The following is a 23,351-nucleotide window of genomic DNA, read 5'->3' as shown; positions in this document are numbered from 1 at the left end:
AAGAGAATGGCTTTAAGTCTTTTTGACAAAAGATATTTCAGTTGTCTGAAGACCTACATTTACACTATGATATAAATAGGCTTTTGGTCTTTTTTGCCATTATCAGTTTGAAACTATTTCATAGACAATTTTATCTCTCTCCTTTTTGAAATTATACGTTTGTCTTCTGTGTGTCTTAGAACAAATAGAAGAGCCACATATACATTTCTTATTTTCCCTAGTTTCTCTACAGTTAAGCTTTTCTAAATGGGAGAAAAAGTTCTCCCCTTTATTGACCTCTTCACCTCTTATTCTGAAATAAGAACTCTGGAATAACAATCTTTAAATTTTAAAGAACATCAATTGTAAAATGACTTAACTTTCTTGAGGGAGGTAAACCATAAATACTAAGTGAAAAGTTCACAGTGTTCTAGACTGCATCCTGATTTCAGAAACAGTGAGAGGTAAAAAAAATACATCTAAGAACTAATAAAACAAACACTCATGATTTAAATTTCAGTGCAGTATCCCATCACTTTCCTGAGATGTCCTCAATAAGGGACTCTTGTAAAATTTATTAAAATGTCACATCTGCTAATATTTTAAAAGCAAAGTATTTAGGGGCACCTGGATGGCTCAGTTAAGCCTCTGACTTCGGCTCAGGTCATGATCTCACAGTTTGTGAGTTCAAGCCCTGCGTTGGGCTCTGTGCTGACAGCTCAGAGCCTAGAGTCCACTTCAGATTCTGTATCTCCCTCTCTCTTTGCCCCTCCCCTATATTCACCCCTTTCTCTCTCTCTCTCTCTCTCAAAAATAAATTATAAACATTAAAATAATTTTTTAAAGCAAAGTATTTATGTTACATATTACCCCTAAACCATATTGTTTTCCTTAATATGGGATATAAGATTTCCAATTACAAAATGACTTACTTGAAAGAGCACCCCCATTCTCTAGAATTTTAAGAATATATTTAAACTGAAACAAATGTGGATCTCAGTCAGATACAGTGGTTTCTGAACAGTCAGTTTTTGGAAATTCTAGGAGATACTTGCCACAGTTAGAGCAGTCTCTGGTTTCATTTTGAATTTCACTGCAGGTGATTTTACTTTTGGTTTACATTTAATTGCATTTTTGAGATATTAACACATGTTTTTGGCTGCCTGGAAGCAGTGGTATCTACTTTTTTTGATCGAGAAAATAACAGTATAAATACATATACATAATTTATTATATTTGACAATCCTAAGTGGTCCCAGATTATGGCTTTTTCACCATGAAAATTCATTGAGAACTCATCATGTCACTTTGTAATTAAGTATAGTGATTTACAGTTGTCTCAATAGGTATATTCTATCTTATAATCATAGATACCTCCTCTTACTTCGGTGTTACCTTCTTTCTGAGCCTTATTCTCCAGGCTTTATTCTGCCTGAAATCTTCACAATAGATTCATGTTTTGCTTGATTTGACCATTATTGGTTTTTATTATTTACAAACAAAAATACCTCTTAATACCTAATTTCATTTGAAAGCACCATGTAAAATTTATACTCATAACAATTTTGGATTTTTTACATTTACATATAGAAAGATTATAGAGATATACTAGACTTACATGTCTTTTTGTTTTGTAGCCTAGCATATTTGGTGAGTTTGAGCTACCATGTAAACTATACTGAAAATGTGATGTGTTAAGTTACCAGCCAAAAGTTAAAACTAGATTAAACAGATCTATGTATTAAGAAAGATATTATGGGGGCACCAGGGTGGCACAGTCAATTGAGCCACCTGACTTTGGCTCAGGTAGTGATCTTGTGTCTTCATAAGTTCGAGCCCCACATTGGGCTCTCTGCTGTCAGGATAGAGCCTGCTTTGGATCCTCTGTCTCCCTTTCTCTCTGCCCCTCCCCTACTTGTGCTCTCTCTCCCTCTGTCAAAAATAAATAAACATTTAAAAGATTTAAAGATGTTATGTTACTATAATATTTGAGTTTGAGATTTATTCTGTAGATAATGGGAAATGTTAAATAACATTTTTAGGCAGGGCTGATATATATACAACCTGAGTTCCCAAGAAGACTGTAGATATTTGTTTCATGTCACCCCAAATTTGTACAGCATCCAGTTGGGAGGCAGTCCCTAAATAGGTAGTAAGCAAGGTCTGCCTTCCATTTAGAAAAGGCAAAATAGGGGCGCCTGGGTGGCTCATTTAGTTGAGCACTGGACTCTTGATTTCAGCTCAGGTCATGATCTCTGGGTCATGGGATTGAGCCCCGTGTCGGGTTCCACGCTGATTGTGGAGCCTGATGGAGTCCGTCTCTCTCTCTCTCTCTTCTCCCCCTCTGTCCCTGCCCCCTGCTAACTCTCTCTAAAACTAAGAATAAAATATTTAAAAAAATAAAAGGTTGGGGCGCCTGGGTGGCGCAGTCGGTTAAGCGTCCGACTTCAGCCAGGTCACGATCTCGCGGTCTGTGAGTTCGAGCCCCGCGTCAGGCTCTGGGCTGATGGCTTGGAGCCTGGAGCCTGTTTCCGATTCTGTGTCTCCCTCTCTCTCTGCCCCTCCCCCGTTCATGCTCTGTCTCTCTCTCTGTCCCAAAAATAAATAAAAAACGTTGAAAAAAAAAATAAATAAAAAAATAAAAGGCAAAATAGATGGCCCACATCCTGATAAGCTATTGCATTAAGCGATAGATGTCAGCATGGTTATTTGGATGTTCTTCTTTGCTACTCTGAATCATAAGGACATGATATGATTATGTGATCATGTAAGGTAAGGTGGACAAAAGGATTTGTTTGGTGTCAAGAGGGCAGAGGGCTGGTGCTGGTAGCATGTAATTGAAACACCCGGGAGTATCCTACCTTCACAGGTATGAAGTAGCGAGAAGGGCCAACACTATTACCAAGATTCAGTAGTTCTCTCTCCATACTCATGTGTTCTTTTTCCAATGTTAGGTGTGCTCTCATATGGGTGATGTGTTTTAACCTAGTAATGACACTCAGCCTCTTTTTCCTTGATAATTCTTGAAAATAAAAGATTTATATTAGTGTCTCATCAGTAGTGATTACGTTACTTTACCAAATCTGGACCAAGACTGTTTGGCTGGGCTTGAGCTTGATCCTTTTCCTTGATGGAGTGGTAGAGTTAGGGTCACGCCAGCTACATGGAATTAGCATGGAAAAATATTTCTAATAAGAAAAATCAGATTGTGGTTATTAGAATAACGGATAGCAGAAGTGTGATGGCAGAAGGAACAGATAGTTAAACATTTGATGACTCTGGTAATCTACTTTTCTTCATATTCCCTCAAGTTAGGCATAATCATAATTGGCTCCTTGCATCTTGGGTGTAATTATATGTGTACCTTGTTTTAGATCTTGTGAAAGCATCATTAGGTTTGATAGGGATGAGATACATTAGTTAGAGGGTGGATGAAACAACACAAGTCTGCTTACCAAACTAAAAAACAGTGTTCTCAATGCCAGAACGGTATCAAGCCATGATGACTTCTGGAATTAAAGGAGTATGATCACTAATCACAAGTGGAAAGGTTAAATCAGTGAATTGTCTGGGAGTCAGTATTCCCTCTTCAGTGCTCTGTGCATTCCATGTTTCTGAAGAGCATGCCATCTGAGAACAATTTTACTATGGACGTTGACAAGCCTCCCTTGTGTCCTACAATTGGCCCCTTTGTGGGTGATCATGATTATTATCCCCAATTCTGAGTATATTTCAAAGAGTGAAATACTCTAATTCTTAAGCTTGAGAAATCACATGTAGCTTAATGGAAACATATTACTTTAAACACTTTACACAATTGCCCAGAATTATCAACTGTCAGTGTAGACAGTAGATGTGTAATGTAATCACTGCTCATTTTGGGGCAGTCACAAGGGTATCCGTGTGGAAAAGCAGCAGTCCCCCCTGTACAGTTCCAGGTGCATTGTCCAGGGCCATCATAAGCATTTCCAGTGAAATAATGTTCTATTCATTGCTTTATCGTCTTTGAATTGAACAGAATGAAAAGGAAGGGAGGAGGAAAGAAATAAGGGAAGAAAGAAAAAAGGAAAAAAGCTTTAAGTGAAGGTGCCAACTTGAAATAGTATAGACCACTGAATTGTAAATATATTATTAACTGCATTATCACACCTAATAGACTTACTCAGATGTGGATGGTTTGTGTTGGTACATATATCTTCATATCCAATACACTCCACCTGTCTGGTCTCAATTACACTTATATTAATTTAATTTTTATTTTACTATTACTTTTTAGTGCACAAAATTTCATTTTATCATCCACCTTCTGAGCTATTACACAGGAGCAAGTGGGGTGTGTGTGGGTGGGGAACATTGACAGCAGGGACTTCCTGAGTTGTCACAGGCTAAGTGCCATTCTCACACTGAACACAATGCCATCTACTAGATTGCAGAGATGAATGATATTGGAAAAATGTATCATTTTGTCTGGAACAGTTTGTAGGGAGGTCCTGCTGCCATGTCACAGACCAAGCCGTGTCTTTGACCTCCAGCTTATCTAAGATGCTGTGGATATCCACATGGGTGTCTCCAATGATTTTGTGCTTAAAAGAAAGCTAATATTTCCCAGAGGTCACTAACGGTGAAAGAGCTTAAAGGAAGGGTAATATTGTTTATGGAATCAGGTGGGCCCCTGTGGAAGCCAAATCATGAGCAGATTTGGGGGGAAAAAAAAGAATTCTCTTCCTCAAACCCAGGTTCAATAAAAGAACAGATTTCCTCTTTCTGGAGACTGAGTTTTTTTTTTTTTTTTTTTTTTTTCACTTGCAAGACTGGCACTGGCAGGTACTGGCAGGTCCAAGATCTGGGGGGAAATACATTTTCTTATAGTGGCTTATCTGGGATGCAGGTTGAAGGGCAATCCTGTGTTTCCGGCTGTCAGGGCAGAATTCCAGTCCTCCTACACAGCAGGTTCCTGAGGATGGACAAGGTATCAGTCATTCTGGAGGAGACTTGGGAAGGACTCATACTTCCCATTAGGTTGAGGCTGTAGAACCATGTGTCCAGTGGCGTAGGTGTGAGAATAGTCAGGCTCTGGGAAGCTGGAACTGTCTGGGGAGGGGAAATGCCATAGCTTTCCAGACTGAATAGAAAAGGTCCCCACCACGGACACTGGATACTGATCCACAGCCACAGGACCAGTCCCATTCAAGCTGTAGTTGGTGGCAGAATATGCAAAAGATACTCCTTGTGGTTTGGTCCACTGAGAAGAGAAACGCCACTGACTTGGAGGCACGTTGCTGTCATTCCTCAAGATCACATCTTCACTCTGGCTCTAGGGGCTCGATCCCTGGGGGCGTGACATGGCTAAGAGCTCTGGAAGTTAGTCTCTTCCACCATGCTGCTGATGTCCCCTTGAAAATAGATGAAAAAGGCACACCGGAAATTCCACGCAATCTTCATAGGTCCCTGCATGTTCACAGCAGTCTTCCTTCTTACTCCCATGGCGAGTGACACAGGTGGCGCCTTAATTCCTGACCGTCACCTGAGACAGCAAGCCACTCCTGACTGGGCACTGGTGTCCTGTGATGGCCAGAGTTGCCTGACCCACTTTCAAGCAGCTCATTCTTAGTTTTATTTTTGTAGATAATTTAACGTTTTATTTTGAAATAAATTTTGACATAGAAAAGGGCATACTAAATCAGTACAGAATGTTCTTGTGTATCTTTACCCAAAACCTCTAATACAACATCATACAGAGTGATAATAATACAATTATTAAACCAGAAAATTAGCATCAATACAATACTATTAAACAAACTGTAGACCTTATTTAAATTTCATGTCTTTCCACTAAAAAACTATAGCCATTAAAAAGATGAAAAATCTAAGTATAAGTATGAAATCTTTAGAGCTAGTGAAGATACTTTATCTACAAAGATAATTCAGGAAATCAAAAAGGGAAAAATAGGCCATTGTATGATAAAAAATTAAGATTGCATATGTCAAAAGTATAACTGTACAGGAACAAAAGGAAAACTAGGGTATGTTTTAACCTATGGTCTGAGCAACATTGCGAAGTTAGAACATCAGTATGTATCCCCTCATTATAGTTTACAAGCTTTTAAATATAGGAATAATATATATTAAATTATTTTAAAACCTCTAATCTTGTGCTTTGTGTGTGATGAATACAAATATTTACAAGAAAACATTACTTGAAACAAGTTAACTCCTCATTTGTGTAAACTATTTCACAGTATTAAAATTCTAAGAAATGAGCTTTTTGGAAATGAGCTTTTTAGAATTTTAACTCTTTGCTAAAGAGAAAAATTAGACAAAGGTTTCATTCAAACTGAGGCAGCTGTATCCCCTCTCTGCATGACAGGAAAATAAAATAGGAAACAATTTGTTTCAATGTTCAAAATAAGGTGGGAATTGTAAGTGAAGAACTCTCAACTTTAATGTATTCATTCATTCAGTTATTCATTCATTCTGCATAAATTTTGTTCAGTTTGCTCACGATGCTCATCAGATCGACGTTCTTTAAAGTCATTATGCATGAGATGTACTTTAGCACTAAATGGTTTGCTCCTGCAGAGACAGTACAAAATCTGAATCCAGAGGGTTTCAACAAGATTTCTGTTCTCCTTTACCCTGCCTGTCTAAAAGTACCTCAGTTACCAGGACAAAGAAAAGCCTGAGCATAATGAGGCAGGTATAATTGAATAGCTATAAGGGTTTAGATTCAGATGGCTAAGAACACATGGCCTCTATGTCAGAAGTAACAAACATTCATCTATGAATCAAGGTCAATTATGGTAAGTTAAAAGGGTAATCGTATCTGTCCATACTAAAGCCCAGCAGAGAGAGTACACTTATACACTTATGAGGCTTAGAAAAAGAAATGGCTTCTGAACATCCAGAAGCCCTCTAAGTATAATGCACAGTCCTCCAGAATATAAGAGGATTCAAAAACTATAGTCTTAAAAGGGAATATAGACACTGATGCATCTATGACTAGATTATACTAGGGTCCAAGGTGACCAGCATCCAGATGACAGTAGGAAAAGAAATATTTGCTGTTTAGGGGCACTTGGGTGGCTCAGTCAGTTAAGCATCCAACTCTTCGATTTCAGCTTAGGTCATGATCTCATGGTTTGTGAGTTTGAGCCCTATGTCTGGCTGTATGCTGACCACTGACCATGCAGAGCCTGCTTGGGGATTCTCTCTCTCCTCTCTCCCCCTCTTTCTCTGTCCCTTCCCTACCTATCAGAATAAATAAATAAACATTAAAAAACACCTGCTGTTTAGAGATGTGCTCTCAGAATCTAACACCTGTTGTAGATTTGAAACTAAAATTATTTTATAACATACCATACATAAATATAATAAAACAGTATTAAATGTAAGGCCAAATAAAGTTCTACCTTTTTAAATAAACATGTTACTATTAATACATCAACATTTTAATTGAATTAAAGAAACGTTATTTTACATTACAGATTATACTCAGTTTGTACAAATATATTACATCTCATATCATGAAGGACTTACCCATGATGAACAGAGAAATGCAGCTGACATGTTTAGGAATTATTAATGCTTTATAATTTCTCAGCAATACACTGTGTTTCTTTCATCAGAATAAAAGCTTGAAGAACAAACTCTTGTCAGGAAACAAGCTGTGTGGCATCCATGCAGAAGAGGTGAGTAAATTTTCTCTTCTAGATTCAACAGAATAGAAAGTGCCAGAATATTAGTGCCAGGTTTTTCTTTTAAAACCCAGATACCCGGAGACTTTTCTTTCACTAACACAAAGGAAAACATCGGAATAGGAAAACTAAAACAGATTTTAAACCTTAGATATTTTTGGATGTTTTTGGCATAGCATAACCAAGAACAAACAAACAAAAAAAATTAAGCCCATTAGGCATTACTTCCCTACAGTGATTTTATGGATTCCTTCCTTAATTGGATTATCAGGATTTCCTTAATAGTGAATATCTGAAGGTCCTTGAATTTTTTTTGTTTTTAACCATCTATGTGATGTCTACAAAGTTTTGCAATAACAATTAAGTGTCAGAAAGAGGATCCTGGGGTTGATCATAAATCTTAAGGAACAAATACATTCCTCAGTTCTACTTGCTAGGCAGGAAATTTGTCTCATGCGTTTCTTAGGGTGGGGTGTGGAAAGTCATTCCGGTTAATCCAGATTTAACTAAAATCAATTTCTTATACTCCTGGTCTCCCAAATCCGTCTGTGATCTAATCCCCTATTTAATGTAGTTTAACCCCTTTCCCACAGCAGTTAGAAGTAAGGCACAGAGCTGGTGAAATACCTCTATAATCTTCTAATGGTGGACTCACATTTTTTGTTCCAATGGACTTTTCCTATTATTATCACCTTATAGCAGGAGGGATAGGGAAGATTACCTGATGACTCATAAGAATTGCTTTTTAGGACTCCAACTAGGAAGTAGTGATACGTGGTTCATTTTACCATATTTGCCAGACCTAGGTCACATGCCTAGCCAAACTGCAAGGAGTCTGGACAATGTCATTAGGTTGGTGGTCATTAGGTTGAGATAATTTTTTATTAAACCAGGTGAAAATACTTCCTGATGGACGTGTAAAATTCATCACTCTAAACACTCAAGTTAGAGTCTAACATGAAATATAAGAACCCATTTATAATGTCTTTCCAATAATATTGTGCATGAAATATCAGTATAAATTTTCAATACATGGAAAAGAAAGGTTGATGCTTTATAAATGAATAATCAAACTGAATCTCTTGTAGATATGAGCCAGTGTAGTGTTTCTTTCATTACACTTTTCTATTTGAAGAGTATGCTGCTTAATTTGCTATGATTCTAGAAATATTACATGTGTAATGTGCAGTTTCTGGATAGGTAAGCAAGTAGAGCCAATTTTTGAGTAAGAACTATGTTGACTCTGTGGATTGAAACTATATTCTGAGATGGTTGCCGGGTTCCCAGAGTCCCCCAGCACTCATGAAAGAGAGATGGCTCCTGGGAGACATTGCCTATAGTGTTTAGAAACAAATAAAACAAACAAACAAAAATCCAATAAACAAGCAGCAACGTCAATCTGGGTCTACCTGTTATTTTTTAGCCCCTTAGGTCATTAATGAGTCATTTTAAAAATTCATCTCAATTCCTTAAGACGATATATTATATCTACATTTTAATTTATGAATTCCTAGATGGTTCATATATTACTATTGCATAATGTTGAAATAAATTTATTCACTTGACCTATCTCTATTTACTTATGGAAAATAATTTAGAGTTTAAAATTCTGGGCAAAGAGGGAGACATGTATATTTTTTTTTCTGTCACAAAAACACTTGCAAAGAATATGGTAACAGATGTAATTATTTGTATTACCACCACCAAAACAAAATAGTAACGTCCTCTATCAGTTTAGAAGCTAAAAAGGAGCTTGTCTTCTAAATCAGTGACTCTAAACTATTTATAGGTACATAAATATCCACATCCCATTGACACATAATGGCTGGTCAATGTTTTAATTTGCCAGGGCAGAATATTGAAAAGAGTGGAGGCTACTTCCAATACCATTGTCTTCATTGTTATTTCACGAAAGAAATGTTCTTGGACATGAATTGTAGAAAAGAAAAACCTCAGAGACTAGCTGAAATATTCTGTCATGGCCACCTTCTTTGTCTTCACCTTCTCCGTTTTTTTATTTTACTTACAATTGTTCTCACAAGCTTAATTTTACTGTGGACTTGTGGACTTTACAGGCACCAGGATGTCAAATTACATTTAAAATCATTAGTATAGTTTTGGGGCACCTGAGTAGCTCAGTCGGTTAAGTGTCTGACTTTGGCTCAGGTCATGATCTCACGGTTCATGGGTTCAAGCCCCATGTTGGGCTCTGTGCTGACAGATCAGAGCCTGGAGCCTGCTTTGGATTCTGTCTCCCTCTCTCTCTTTGCCTCTTCCCCACTTGCTCTCTCTCTCTCCCTCTCTCTCTCAAAAATAAACATTTAAAAAATAAAATAAAACCATTAGTATAGTTTTAAAAATTACTAAAATTCCCCAATAGCCCAGTGGTTTGAAGATTATCCCTCTGACAATTCTAATTTTTCAAAATGATGCCAGGAAGCTAAAGGAAAATACAGCGTCATTGGGGTTTTAGATCAATGTGTATTATAAAATGCATGCACCCGAAATGTACTTATTCTTACTTTGTATACCTTCATCAGATCTTTTGATAGGATTTTGCTTTTTACCTCACTGAACATTAGAAGATGGCTGGAATATACAACGCAGAGAAGTGATGAGTGACCGTGATGAAAATTTCTAAGACAAATATTTCTAAATAACCTTAACTAAACTCAGGAATTCTAGCTGTTCTTGCTCAGTGCAGAACAAAGATGTGTAGGCTTTTATTATAGTTCCTGAATGAATCACTGCCTAACACAAAAATTGATGTTTTAATAATTCAAGTTATGAATAAAAGTTTAAATTATATTCTGTACATTCAGTATAAATATGCATTAAAATAAACACCCAAAATGGTTAAAATTAGTCCTTTTTGACCCTTTAAAAATAGAGCATTAATTATTTGGAAGGGTAGGAGTGAAATTGGGCATGGGTAGTGGTCATTTCTCATTCCCCATTGATATTGGTCAACATTAGATTGGAAAAATAAATAAAGTCTGTTGACTTAAGAGACTGTGCTGTCTTGTTGATGAGCCCCAGACAGTAGATTGGAACAGTGGGAGACAATGGCAATCAATTGTGCATTTGAAGTTGGAGAAGATCACAGAAGTGATTCTTTGCTGGAATCAGTAGCACAAAATTAAGGGTAGCCGTGAACAAACCTGCAAATGAAGTTAATGTAACAAAATGAAGTTAATGTAAGGAGAGGGATAAGGTGTCTGAAATACCATTATCTGGAGTTACTGAGGGAATTTTGTGCCAGGAGACCAGAGTTATAATAAATGTAGAATCCTGAAGTAGAAGTATAAATTCAGGGGACTGGGGCTTCGAGTGAAAGTTTTTATTCTTAAACCATACACCTGTAACAATGGCTCTTTATCTTCTTATGCATTATATCATGCACATCACTTTCACTAGTCCTACCAAGTGAAAGAGGATGCCTTTCCTATGGAAATGGAAATTAGTAGCTAGTTTGTAAGCAGACAGAAATCTTTACTTCTTCTGGGTATAGAGTTTCACTGCAGAGTTGTGAATTATTAATGTGTCAAGAAGCTCGTTCTTCCTGCTTCCCTTCCTCCATCCCCCTGCCCCTCTCTCCCTCATTCTCTCTCTATTTCAAATCACCACTCTCCCCACTTCACTTTTCCTCTCTCCCTTTTCCCTTGTCTTTTCTTCCTTTCCTGTATCTCATTTCATTTTATTTTATTTTTGTTCTTTCTTATCAACTTCCAGATTCAACAGATCATGAAATGTCGTTGGCTCATGATAGGGATGTCTGTGAAAACTGTTTCTAATATTAGAGCCTTGCAGTGGTGTACCACAGACAGCATTTTTAAGATTGTGCTCTAATTGATGGTGCCTCCAGCATTACCCAATAATTTAGGAATTATACACCATAACATAGCTCCCACTTGGCAAACTCTACTATCTCATGTCATTAGACATGTCCTGAACATAGTAGGAAACTAAATAGTATAGTTGCAGTTGGTTCAGTACATTCAAAGACTCATGTACATTCAATGTAGCTTTGAAAATTATAATATTTTTTTTAACGTTTATTTATTTTTGAGACAGAGAGAGACAGAGCATGAACAGGGGAGGAGCAGAGAGAGAGGGAGACACAGAATCTGAAACAGGCTCCAGGCTCTGAGCTGTCAGCACAGAGCCCGACGCGGGGCTCGAACTCACGGACCGTGAGATCATGACCTGAGCCGAAGTCGGACGCTTAACCGACCAAGCCACCCAGGCGCCCCGAAAAATTATAATATTTAAAAAATATGAGTGGGCTTTATTTCTTAAAAAGGACCTTCATAAAGAGGACCTTAAAGAGGATCTTGTGCTTAGTATGTACTATGGCCAGCTACTTTTGAAATTGAATTTTATTGAGATATAACTTACCTACAATTCATCCCATTTAACTTTACAGTTGGATGGATTTGATCGATGTATATCAAATCAAATACTAAACATATAGAACATTTCTATCATCTTCAAAGTTTTCTCTTGCTGTCTTATAACCTCTACCACAAACCCCCAGCCAATGTCAACTACTAGCCTGATTTCTGTCCTTCTCCTTTGGTCTTTTTTACAATATAATATAAATGGCATTATACAAAAGATAGCTTCTAGTGACTGGGTTATTTCACACAGTATAATGCTTTGGAAATCCATGCACACTGTTACATGCTTCAGTACTTAATTCATTTTTTTAAATTGCTCAACAGTATGCTAGTACTTCATGATTGTACCAGAAAATGTTTGCTGTGCACCAGTTAATGGGCATGTTGCTTATTTCTAGTTTTTGACTATTACGAATAAAGATACTATAAACATTTGTGTTTATGCTGTAATTTCTCTTGTACAAATACCTAGAAAGCATTGCTGTATAATGCAGTGTGCTCATGTTTAACTTTATAAAAAACCACCAAACTGTATCCCAAAGTGACTATACCATTTTACATTCCTCTTCAACTCTTTTACTATTTTTTCAGTTATCATTCTTTATTTGACGATGATAATCCATTTGTGTTTGTGTTCTCCTACTGAGGAATCAGAACTGGTCATTTTAGATACACAAAGACAAATACCTGAGGTCCTCATGTTAGAATATTTGAAATTGCATCTGTGCTGGAAAAATAGGAAGGCATGATCATCATCTGTGGCTCACCAGATATATATCCATAGGGTAGTCAACCACGTCTGCTGAGAGAAATGTTCTTGTCATAAAGCCCTTTTATATTTGGCGTAGTCCTCTCAAAAAGTGCCTTCTTCTGCAGAGCAAACAGCCTTCACCTCAGCTTCCTAGCTGCTTTCTTTACACTCTGTCACATTTGCTTGCTACCCTCCCTTTGGACATACAGCAAATTCAAACTTGGTTGTCAATTTAAATTTACCCTTATTTAATCTTAAAAAATAAGTAATTGCAACTAAACAGTGAAAACTGTAGCCTAGTTATACATAGGTATATCCAGCATCTAAAATTGAATTGTTGGACATGCTCTGGTGACTTAAATTTTGTGTGTGTGTATTCTTTTGTGGGGGGGAGATGTTAGAGAAACGATAAACTACTTTCTTTAAATAATGCCTTTAAAAAAATACGGTTCCTATTGTGTGCCAACTTTACTCAAATAAAAAAATTAAATGTTAAATGTCAAATAAAATTTCTACCCCAAAAAATTAAACACTATGGTTCCTTTGCACAGGCTTTGGTTTTCTCTTCCTGCCTGGATGACCTGGATGTCTGACTTCGAAAGCAGAGATTAAGCTTTTGCTTGACTGCAAACTTTATTCTTGTACAGTTTAAAATCATTTTAATCTTCAAGTTTGAAAATATAAATGAAATTAAGGCACTAATCTATGTTTCTGTTCTTGCAGTCAAAAAAAATCCAAGCCCAGCTGAAGGAGCTTCGTTATGGGAAGAAGGATTTATTATTTAAGGTGAGAATCTTTCTCCCTTCCCCCTCCACCAACCCAATAACTGAACTATAATATTATTTAGCTTACATTTAATTTCTGGATTTTTATGAGAATTATAGCTGTATTTGACTGCATTGAAGATGTTTTCATTTTCTTGCCTTCTTAATTAACGGAGATAAATGCAAATATGATTTCCTGGGTACATTCTTAATCAAAGGTAGGCGTCATTCCAAAGTATTTAAAGTCTCTTTGTAACCTTCGATTACTTTAATTCAATATTGAGGAATACTGTATTTCAAAATATTTACATTAAGGAGAGCATAGATTGAGTGAATATCCAGAGATGAGATCCACTGGTTATCTACATTCTTGACTTCCAGAGGCCCCTGCATAAATCTCTTTTTTACTAAGAGTCTTCCTATTTAATCATTGTTGATTGATTTTCATCATTGATACTTCTTTTTTTACGACTATCAAGTCACCATCTGTGTATAGATAGACATCTACCACAAACTATGGACTAGTGCCCCCCAAAGATATCCACTTGCCAATTCCTGGAAGCTGTGAATATTATACTTTATGAGAAGGGAAACTTTACAGAGGTGATTAAGTTAAGGATCTTCAGATAGGAAGGTTATTCCAAAATATCCAGGCAAGACCTAAATAGAATCATGCAAGTCCTTATCGCAGTGAAATAAGAAAGCCTAAACAAGAAGGTTGTGCGATCACAGAAGCTGGAGGAGGAAAGGCAATGTGAAAGATTTCCTTCCAATAGCCTCCAGAAAGAACCAGCCCTACCAATACCTTGATCTTAGTCCCATAAAATTTATTTCAGACTTCTGACTTTCAGAACTGTCTGTGAATAAGTTTGTGCTTTTTTAAGCCACTGAATTCAGGGTAGTTTGTTATAGCAGCAAGGTGAAACTTAAACAGATACTTTCTTTTATCTCCCTTGAGCAGGGGGAGACAAGAGGCAAGTGTTGTGCTTGTGGTACATGTGCATTTCCAAACGCAGTAGAGTGATGGAATATATTAGGCTGTTAGGAGTAGGAGTAATAATTTGCTTGATAAATAATAAGTACGAATTACATTTTGTATAATATTTTAAAAAATATTTTCATTACAATGATCAGCCCGATCTATATGTGCCAGGTTTAAATTAAAGGGAGATAGTTTCTCATTTTATTTAATGATTGAAAAAACCTACAATTTTTCCAGTGAAAACAATAAGAAATGACACATTTCCCTTCTTCAGCCCCTTTACTTTTGGTTCGGAGTCAGGGGAAGGTAGTCCTATTATGTCAGCCAGTATTTATTAAAAACTCATTCCATGTGAGGCATGAATCTGGACATATCTTGCCATTGACTCTTACATGAATATGCTACTTTCCTTTTTTTTTTTTTTACCTCATTTACAAGACATTTCCCTGCACACCAAGAAAAATCTGAATTAATTCTTATTAATGTTTAAAGATCCCTGCCTCACAATACTCTGTTCATTTTATGTGATAAGTAGATAAAAGTATAAAACCCAAGGCACTTGTCTTTCATATTGAGACTCGAGCTCAGGGAATTTTAACTCTTAATTTCAGGCTGGCCTTAGCTTTTTGTAAGGTCATCAACAATAAATAAATTGTCAACAACAATAAATAATTGAAATTGGGAAAAAATAAATAAAACGTATGTGCATGTCTGTGTGTGTGTGTGTGTGTGTGTGTGTGTGTGTGTGTGTTTTCATTTGAAGAGAAATTTCTATTTCTCTGTGAATTAGTTTAACTTAATAATATCAGGACTGTAATAAAACAAATCTGAGCTCCCTGGAGCTGATAAGTTTTAGGTAGGAGGCTGAGAAATTTATGTAAAGATAGATCATGTAAGCTTTTTAAACTTTTTGAATTTAATTTCCCAAATTGAAGAAAATTTGGGAAAAGAGATTGAAGAGATCCAATAATTTTCAGTGATTTATTTCTTCATAATATGCCAGTTGTTGAATATACATTAGTAATTTATCAAATTTCAGAAAGTACCGATATCAGGATTTGTTGAAAATGTTTATGACTTGAAAATGAAACATTATTTGTAAGCCTTTGTCACTTTGAAAGAAGCGCTTGTGTATCAAATCAGGTGAATTGTGTATGACCATGAAGTTGCCTAAGTTAGAATGCCTTTAGCGTATACACTCTCTAAGGTGCTGTTTATCAGCAAGAGTTTTGTTAAATAAGATAATGAGAGGTCTATAAACATGACCCTTTTTAACTTATTCAGTAACTAAACAATGTCAACAGACCGACTTTTTTTTTTTTTTTTTTTTTTGGTTTTTCCTACCGTTCCATATCTCGGTCCTCAACTTACTGACTTATTCTAAGTTTTGATCCCTCATTATATATGATAGTAGTTAAAGATTTATATGCTCCTTTGTCCAATTTTGTACAAAGTCAGAGGAGAAAAAGGAAGGGGCAAGCGCTTGTCCTTCAGTGTCATAACTTTTATAAGGGAGGAGAATTTTTTAAGATGTTTCTCCAAACATGGCCATGCAACCGTGCAAAACAAGTGAGACCTTAGTGTTTTCAGCTTCCGTTGTGAAATAGTATTCATTCATTCATCTTAATGGCATTCACTCATCTGATTTGCCTATTACTATATCAACAGTGTACATTTTAGGTCTTATATAAGCATATACTGAATGAATAAATGAATTCATACATACATATAGGCACGTGTATATACATATGTGCATACATAAATAGAGGTGTCATGGCAGTACATTGTAGAAATTCATGTATGTAGTCCCAAAGGGCATGTGACTACATGCACCTTTGAAAATGAACCCACAGAATATCTTTGGTAATATTTTGCTGAACTCAGAGATGAGTAATAGAGGATTCTATTTCAAGTAGTTTCCCTGAAAATCTGTTCAATTTTGAATAGATTTGATCGTTTTTATTAAAGACAGTCTTTGAAGAGCAATGAGTACTGCTGAAACACTTCAATTATGTTTTAAAAATAACGGCATGTGCTGACAATTGTCAGACATGTTGATAAATTCAGTGTTCTTATTAATGTTTGAGAACTGGCTTTTGATTAGGAAGGCTGCCAGAGGTAGTAAACATTCTCTACTAAAGGAAGAAGTGAGGCCCTGCTGACTGTTAGTTACCCTGACTTGAGTTACTTTTTATCCTCTCTGATTCCACTTGGAGATGATATTCTGTGGAATATCTACTTTCCATTTTGCTGCTCTATTTTACTTTTATATATACAATTGTTTAGTTTCAGAAGTATTATTTTCTCACTTAAAACCCATCACTCAAAACACACAATAGTTTGAAATATTTTATATTTCTGTTTAGTTCCTTTTATATTAGGCATAATCTGCCTTATGATTATATTAGTTAATATAGAGTTTATGTTATCTATTCTCCTTTTTCATATAATTTTAAAACATAAAACATCCTTTATTTCTTTGTAAAATCTAAATGCATAATATTTCATATGTATTCCAATAGTGACTTAACTTTAACCTTAGAAATATTTGTGCATCTGTGTATTTATATATGTGTGTGTTGTGATTTAAACTTAAACTATGATAAAAATTCTGTTGTTATTTTTAACTTGAGGTATATATTGAACATATATATAACTATAAAATAATTCACCAAAATTATTGAACAATTTTAATGTTATTGACACCTAGTACACTGTTTTTGAGTTTATAACTTTTTTTTTTTTACTTTTTTGAGGAATAATTGATGAATGTAATCATATATATTTAAAGTGTACAACATGATTATTTGATATTCATGAACCTTGTGGAAAGATTACCAAGATCAAGATTATTAACACATTCATCACCTCTGATAATTATTTGTGTGTGTGTATATGTGTGTGTGTGTGTATGTGTGTGTGTGTGGTGAGAATGATTTGGATCTACTGTCAGTAACTTTAAGTTACACACCATGCTGTACATTTGATCCTCAAAACTTATTTTTCTTTTCTTTTCTTTTCTTTCTTTCTTTCTTTCTTTCTTTCTTTCTTTCTTTTTACTTATTTTTCTTTTAAATGCAAATTTCTAAGCTTTGATATCCTTCACCCCATTTCCCTTGTCTCCCTGCCCCTGGCAACCACCATTCTATCCTGTTTCTATAAAATTGGCTTGTTTTGTTTTTGTTTTATTTTGTTTTGTTTTGTTCCATATATTCCATATGTAAGTGATACCATCAATATTTGTCTTTCTCTTAGCTTATGTGGTTGGCTTATTTCACTTAGCCTAGTACCATCCAGGTCCATCTATGTTGTCACAAATGTCAAGGTTTCTTCCTTTTTTTATGGCTGAATACTGTTCAATTGAGTATACCACATTTTCCTTATCCATTTATCCACTGAAGGACATTTAAGTTAATTTTATGGCTTGGCTATTGTGAATTATTCTACAATGAACATGGCTATGCAGATACTCTTCATGACACTGATTTCGTTTTTTTTCAGATGTATACACAGAAGTAGGATTACTGCATCATATGGTAGTTTCCTTTGTGTATACATATATTATGTATTGTGTATAAATATATAATATGTTTCTTTTATAAAAATTATATATATGTTTCCTTTTTGTATATATATGTATATATTTCCTTTGTAAAAATTACATATATATATATATATATGTATGTTCCTTTGTGTGTATATATTTAAAAATTATACATATATATAATTTTTATGCACAACATAGTGATTTGACAGTTCTATATATTACTTAGTGCTCACCATATAAAGCTGTTCATCTTTTCATCTCCAAGGCTTATTTATTTTATAACTAGAACTTTCTTTTTAATTTTTTAAGGAACCAAGATACTGTTTTCCATAATAGCTATACTAATTTACATTCCCATCAACAATGATAAGGATTCCCTTTTCTCCACATCCTTCCCAACATCTGTTATCTCTTGTCTCTTTGAAAATAACAATACTAACAGGTCTTAGGTGATATTTCATTATGGTTTTGATTTGCATTTTCCTAATGATTGGTGATGTTGAGCACCTTTTCATATATCTGTCGGTCATTTTGGATATTAAGCCCTTATCATATATATGGGGTTTGCAAATATTTTCTTCCATTTTGTAGGTTCCTTTTTCAATTTATTGATCGTTTCCTTTTAGTATAGCAGTTCTTTAGTTTGATGTATTCCTGCTGGTTTATTTTGGCTGTTGCTGTCTTTTTTATTTTTTATTTTTTTGTCTTCTTATCCAAAAAATCATTGCTAAGACCAACGTCAAGAATCATTTTCCCAGTGTTTTATGGTAGGGATTATGTGGTTGCAGGTCTTAAATTTAAGTCTTTAGTTCATGTCAAGGTAATTTTTATGACTGATAAAAAGATAGGGGACCGGTTTTATTCTTTTGCATGTGCCTGTCTAGTTTTCCCAGCATCATTTATTGAAGAGACTGTTGTCCCCTCATTGTGTGTGTGTAAAGCTATGTGTTGGGACCTAGGGAGCGGTGTTCAGAGCAGCAGGAGCACAGTCTTGGCACTGACAGGCCAGAACCGTGACCTGAGACCCAGGGGTGGGCCCTGGTCTCAGAGCTCAGAGGTGGTCCTCAACAAAGATCAGAGCCAGGACGTGGGAACTTGGAAGGCATGTTCCAAGCAGTGGCAGCTCTGGTCACATTTACGGCAAAGCACTTGGGGCATCCCAATCCCAGAAAGTGAGGTTTGAGGACCCTGAGGGCATGTCTCACTGAAACAACAGCTCCAGCCATGGGGAGGAGATGTAACAGCAGGGACTCTGGAAGGCTCTACAGGGACTCTGGAAGGTTCTGTCATCTGGGATCAACACTAGAGAAGACTATGGGATCCTCGGTAGCAAAGGCTACAAACTTCCACAGTGGTAAGGCTTGCTGGGGCCTCTCCTGTTCTCCCTTTTCCTGTGGGGTGAAATCCCTCTGTGGGGATTCCTCCTGGCACTTAGCTGCTCTGGACTGGGGGTGATGGGGTGACATAGGTAAATCCTTCCTATGGTTTTCTGTGTGGCCATCCTCAGTTTTTGAGTTTCACAGAGTTTTGGCTGCTTCTTCACTGTAGCTCACAGCTTTCCTCTAAGCTATTTTCATCTGTTCGTAGTTGTTTATTTGTTGTTATTGTTGTTTTGTTCAGGAGACAATTGTTGGGACCTCCTAGCCCCCCATTTGCTGAGGTCACCTCTCTTAAGAAAATTACAACAGTTGACTCTACCATCAGTACAGTAAGAAAAAAAGAAATGTTGTGTTTAATTAAAACTTCTTTAGTTCTGAGTATTCTTATTAAAGAAACAAGAATACATAGGTAAGTAAATATATTAGTCTGCTCAGGCTGATATAAAAAAATATCATACACTGGGTGGCTTAAACAACAGAAATTTATTTTCTCGGAGTCTGGAGGCTGGAAAGTCTGAGATCAAGGTCTGGCAATGTTCGGTTTCTGGTGAGAGTGCTTTTCTTGGTTGGCAGACAGCCAGCTTTTCACTGTGTCCTCACAGGGAGAGTGACCGAGCTCTCTGGTGTCTCTCCTTATAAGGACATTAATCCCACCCAGACCAGGTCCACACCCTCATGACCTTTTTTAACCTTAATTACCCCTTCAAGTAGTTAGGACTTTAACATAGGAATTTTAGCACTGGGGGGCGGGGGGCACAATTCAGTCCACTGTTGTAGTTAAGTAAATAATACCCACAATAAAGCAGCAACAAACTTTGGTGTTTGAGAGGTTATAAAAGGAAAATTGCTATTTTAATTTACCATAAAATGATTACTGGGAGCTTGGACATTTATTTTAAAATGTAAGCCATTTAATTTCATTTCCTCACTTTTATTTTGGTAATTTCAAAACAATTTCCGTAATGCTCCCAGTTACCAAAAATTGAATTTATCAACTTCCCTAGTGAAGTAGGAAATGACAGACAATTTGAGTTTTGTTCTCAGATTCTCAAAAGGAAACATTGCTGAGTTTAACTGGAAGTTAGATCTGATCACACTTTCATGTCCTATAAGCTGACGAATAGCTATAGTCTGGGTAGAAAGCTTCTTGCACATACATTTTGGTCATGACAGGTTTCCTTAACTGACTTTCTCCGTGTGGAGACTGACCTGTTTTTGCCTTTGCTGAAGGTTTTGTTCCACCTGTCGTTTTGCTAACATTTGGCCTTTTTAAATGATAAGTATAATATCAGTCCTTATTTAATATTGTGCTTATAGTATGTGTATATTTATATAAAATAAAGCATGGCATTTTGTTGATAAATATGTCCAAAATATGTTTTTAAAAGAATTTTACTGCCTCTAAGTGTGTCATTTTGTATCTATAAAACAGAAAATCTTGAGTAATAATAACAACTGGCATATACTAAACACTATGCACTTGTAAGAGATTTTGCTATGTGTTTTTCTTTTTTTTTAATTTCTTGAGAGAGAGAGAGAGAGAGCATGCACATGTATATGCAAGAGAAGGAAGGGCAAAGGGAGAGATAGGCAGAGAATCTTAAGCAGGCTCAGCACTCAGCATGGAGCCTGACTCAGGGTTCAATCTCATAACTGTAAGATCATGACCTGAGCCAAAATCATGAGTTGGCCACTCAACCAACTGAGCCACCCTGGCTCCCCGTTATGTGTTTTATATGCATTATCTCATTTACTCCTCAAAACAATTTAGGTTTATATGATGTATTGAGGTATTGGATATGTGTGTATATGTGAATATGCATATACATTCATGTATATACACACACACACACACACACACACACACACACACACACACATATACATACATACCGTAAGGTGTGTGTGTGTGTGTGTGCATCTGCATATAAAGTGAGGCCTAAAAAGTTAATGGTCTTCAGTATAGTGTATAACTGAGGAAGGAGTCCCATCTATCATATATGTTCATATTCAGGGTCTATGTCAGTCTTCTTCCCCTGCCTTTTATTGTTATTGTTTTTCTTTCTCTCACTTCCTATGGTCTCCCAGTGGGTAGCTCTTCATTTGGTTGTGTGTCTACTTTCTTCACTATATAAAATCCTGTTTGTTTTCCTACTGCTTACTAGTTGTAGCACATATTAAATATTCCGTCATGCTTTGTCCTCTGATATTTATGAACTCTTTGTCAATGTCCTGACCTTAGGTTTCAGATGGACACAATTTGGTCCCAATATCCATCCTTTTCTCCGTATTCTAATATTCTAAGACATTCAATTTGTATGCATTCTATTTTTTTTATTAAAAGAATTACATTAAATTAGATTTCCACTGAGTTATACTGGTTTTGTGATTGTTTCTGTTATTTATTGAATAAAAACAATTTAATAATATCGTGTGTCCTTCAGTGTTTGAAATAAAGTGGCAAAATGATCAAATTACTGCCCTCAAAAGGACTATATGTGTGTGTGTATATATATATATATATATATATATATATATATATATATATATATATGTAAAAGGTATTATATATATGTATATATATATAAAAGAAGATAAATAATATATATATTTATATATGATTTATATTCTTTTATTTGAGTATAGTTTTCATACAATATTGCATTAGTTTCAGGTATACAACATAGTGATTCAACTTGTCTATATGTTACGCTGTCTTAACCACAAGTGTAGCTACCATCTGTCACTATACAAAGCTATTATAATACCATTGACTATATTTCCTACGCTGTGCCTTTTATTCCCATGAGTTATTCATTCGATAACTGGAAGCTTGTATCTCCCACGCCACTTCACCCATTTCTCCCACCCCCCACACCACTGCTCCCTGACAATTATCAGTTTGTTCTCTGTGTTTGTAGGTCTGATTCTGCTTTTTAGTTGTTTGTTTATTTGTCTTTTTGGATTCCATATTTGAGTGAAAGTATATAGCATTTGTCTTTCTTGGTCTGACTTATTTTACCTAGCATAATATCCTCCAGGTCTATCCACGTTGTTGCAAATGGCACGATTCCATCATTTTTATGGCTTTGTGATACTCCATTGGGTGTATATGTGTGTATATATATGCCACATCTTTCTTGTCCATTTGTATACCTATGGACACTTACGTTGCTTCCATATCTTGGCTATTATAACTTTTAAAGATCACAAGTGTTGATAATAAAAATTGCTAGAGATTTCAGCTGTTCACTTAGATTTTTACAAACTTAATTTCACTTTATGATTTTTCACTATGGAAAGAAACAAGATAGCCTTTTCATTTAATTCCACAAAAATAGGAAACAGGATGAAAATCACTGTGCCTTATATATATTTAATGTTTGATACATTATCTCATCCTCATGACAACCCCTGTCAAACAGAGAAGTTGGGGGATCCATCTAACAATGAGGGAATTGAGACCTTCAGAGGTTTGACAATAAAGGCCACCAAAATATTTATTTAAAAAGCAAATTTGTTAACAGATTGAAACCATCATAGTAGATTCATTCATTCATGCATTCATTTATTTAAAATTGAACTGACTTGTTTTAGAGTATCATATCAAGTATATTTGACTTGACAGAGATTTATAGTTATTACATTGATAATTATTTCATAGTATATATTTATATCATTGTATCCCAACATTCTGATATTTATTGCAGCAGATTTGGTGACAGACTAGATGTATCCATTCCTCTGAAACTCAGATATCAACATGGCATGTGTTCTCATTGGTATTTTCTCTAGAAATAAGATGTGCCCAACTTGATATCCCCACTGTTGTCTGCTCCTAAAAGCAGGGACATT

The 23,351-nt window shown here is 35.7% G+C and overlaps 1 protein-coding gene across 4 annotated transcripts in view; it reads left to right on the top strand.

Annotated features, from left to right (window-relative positions):
* LUZP2 (leucine zipper protein 2) overlaps positions 1-23,351 on the top strand; it is a 488,810-nt gene that overhangs the window by 344,067 nt on the left and 121,392 nt on the right. For all 4 annotated transcript variants that reach the window (XM_060606229.3, XM_060606227.2, XM_060606228.2 and 1 more), the window contains exons 6-7: positions 7,605-7,667; positions 13,548-13,610. In XM_060606229.3, the coding sequence (XP_060462212.1) occupies positions 7,605-7,667; positions 13,548-13,610 (126 nt within the window). The remainder of the gene's footprint in view (positions 1-7,604; positions 7,668-13,547; positions 13,611-23,351) is intronic.

This window comes from Panthera onca, chromosome D1 (genome assembly GCF_046562875.1).
Source record: "Panthera onca isolate mPanOnc1 chromosome D1, mPanOnc1 haplotype 2, whole genome shotgun sequence".
Classification (NCBI taxonomy): domain Eukaryota; kingdom Metazoa; phylum Chordata; class Mammalia; order Carnivora; family Felidae; genus Panthera; species Panthera onca.
Note: the sequence above shows the minus strand (reverse complement) of the source record. Positions and strands in the feature narration are given on the sequence as shown.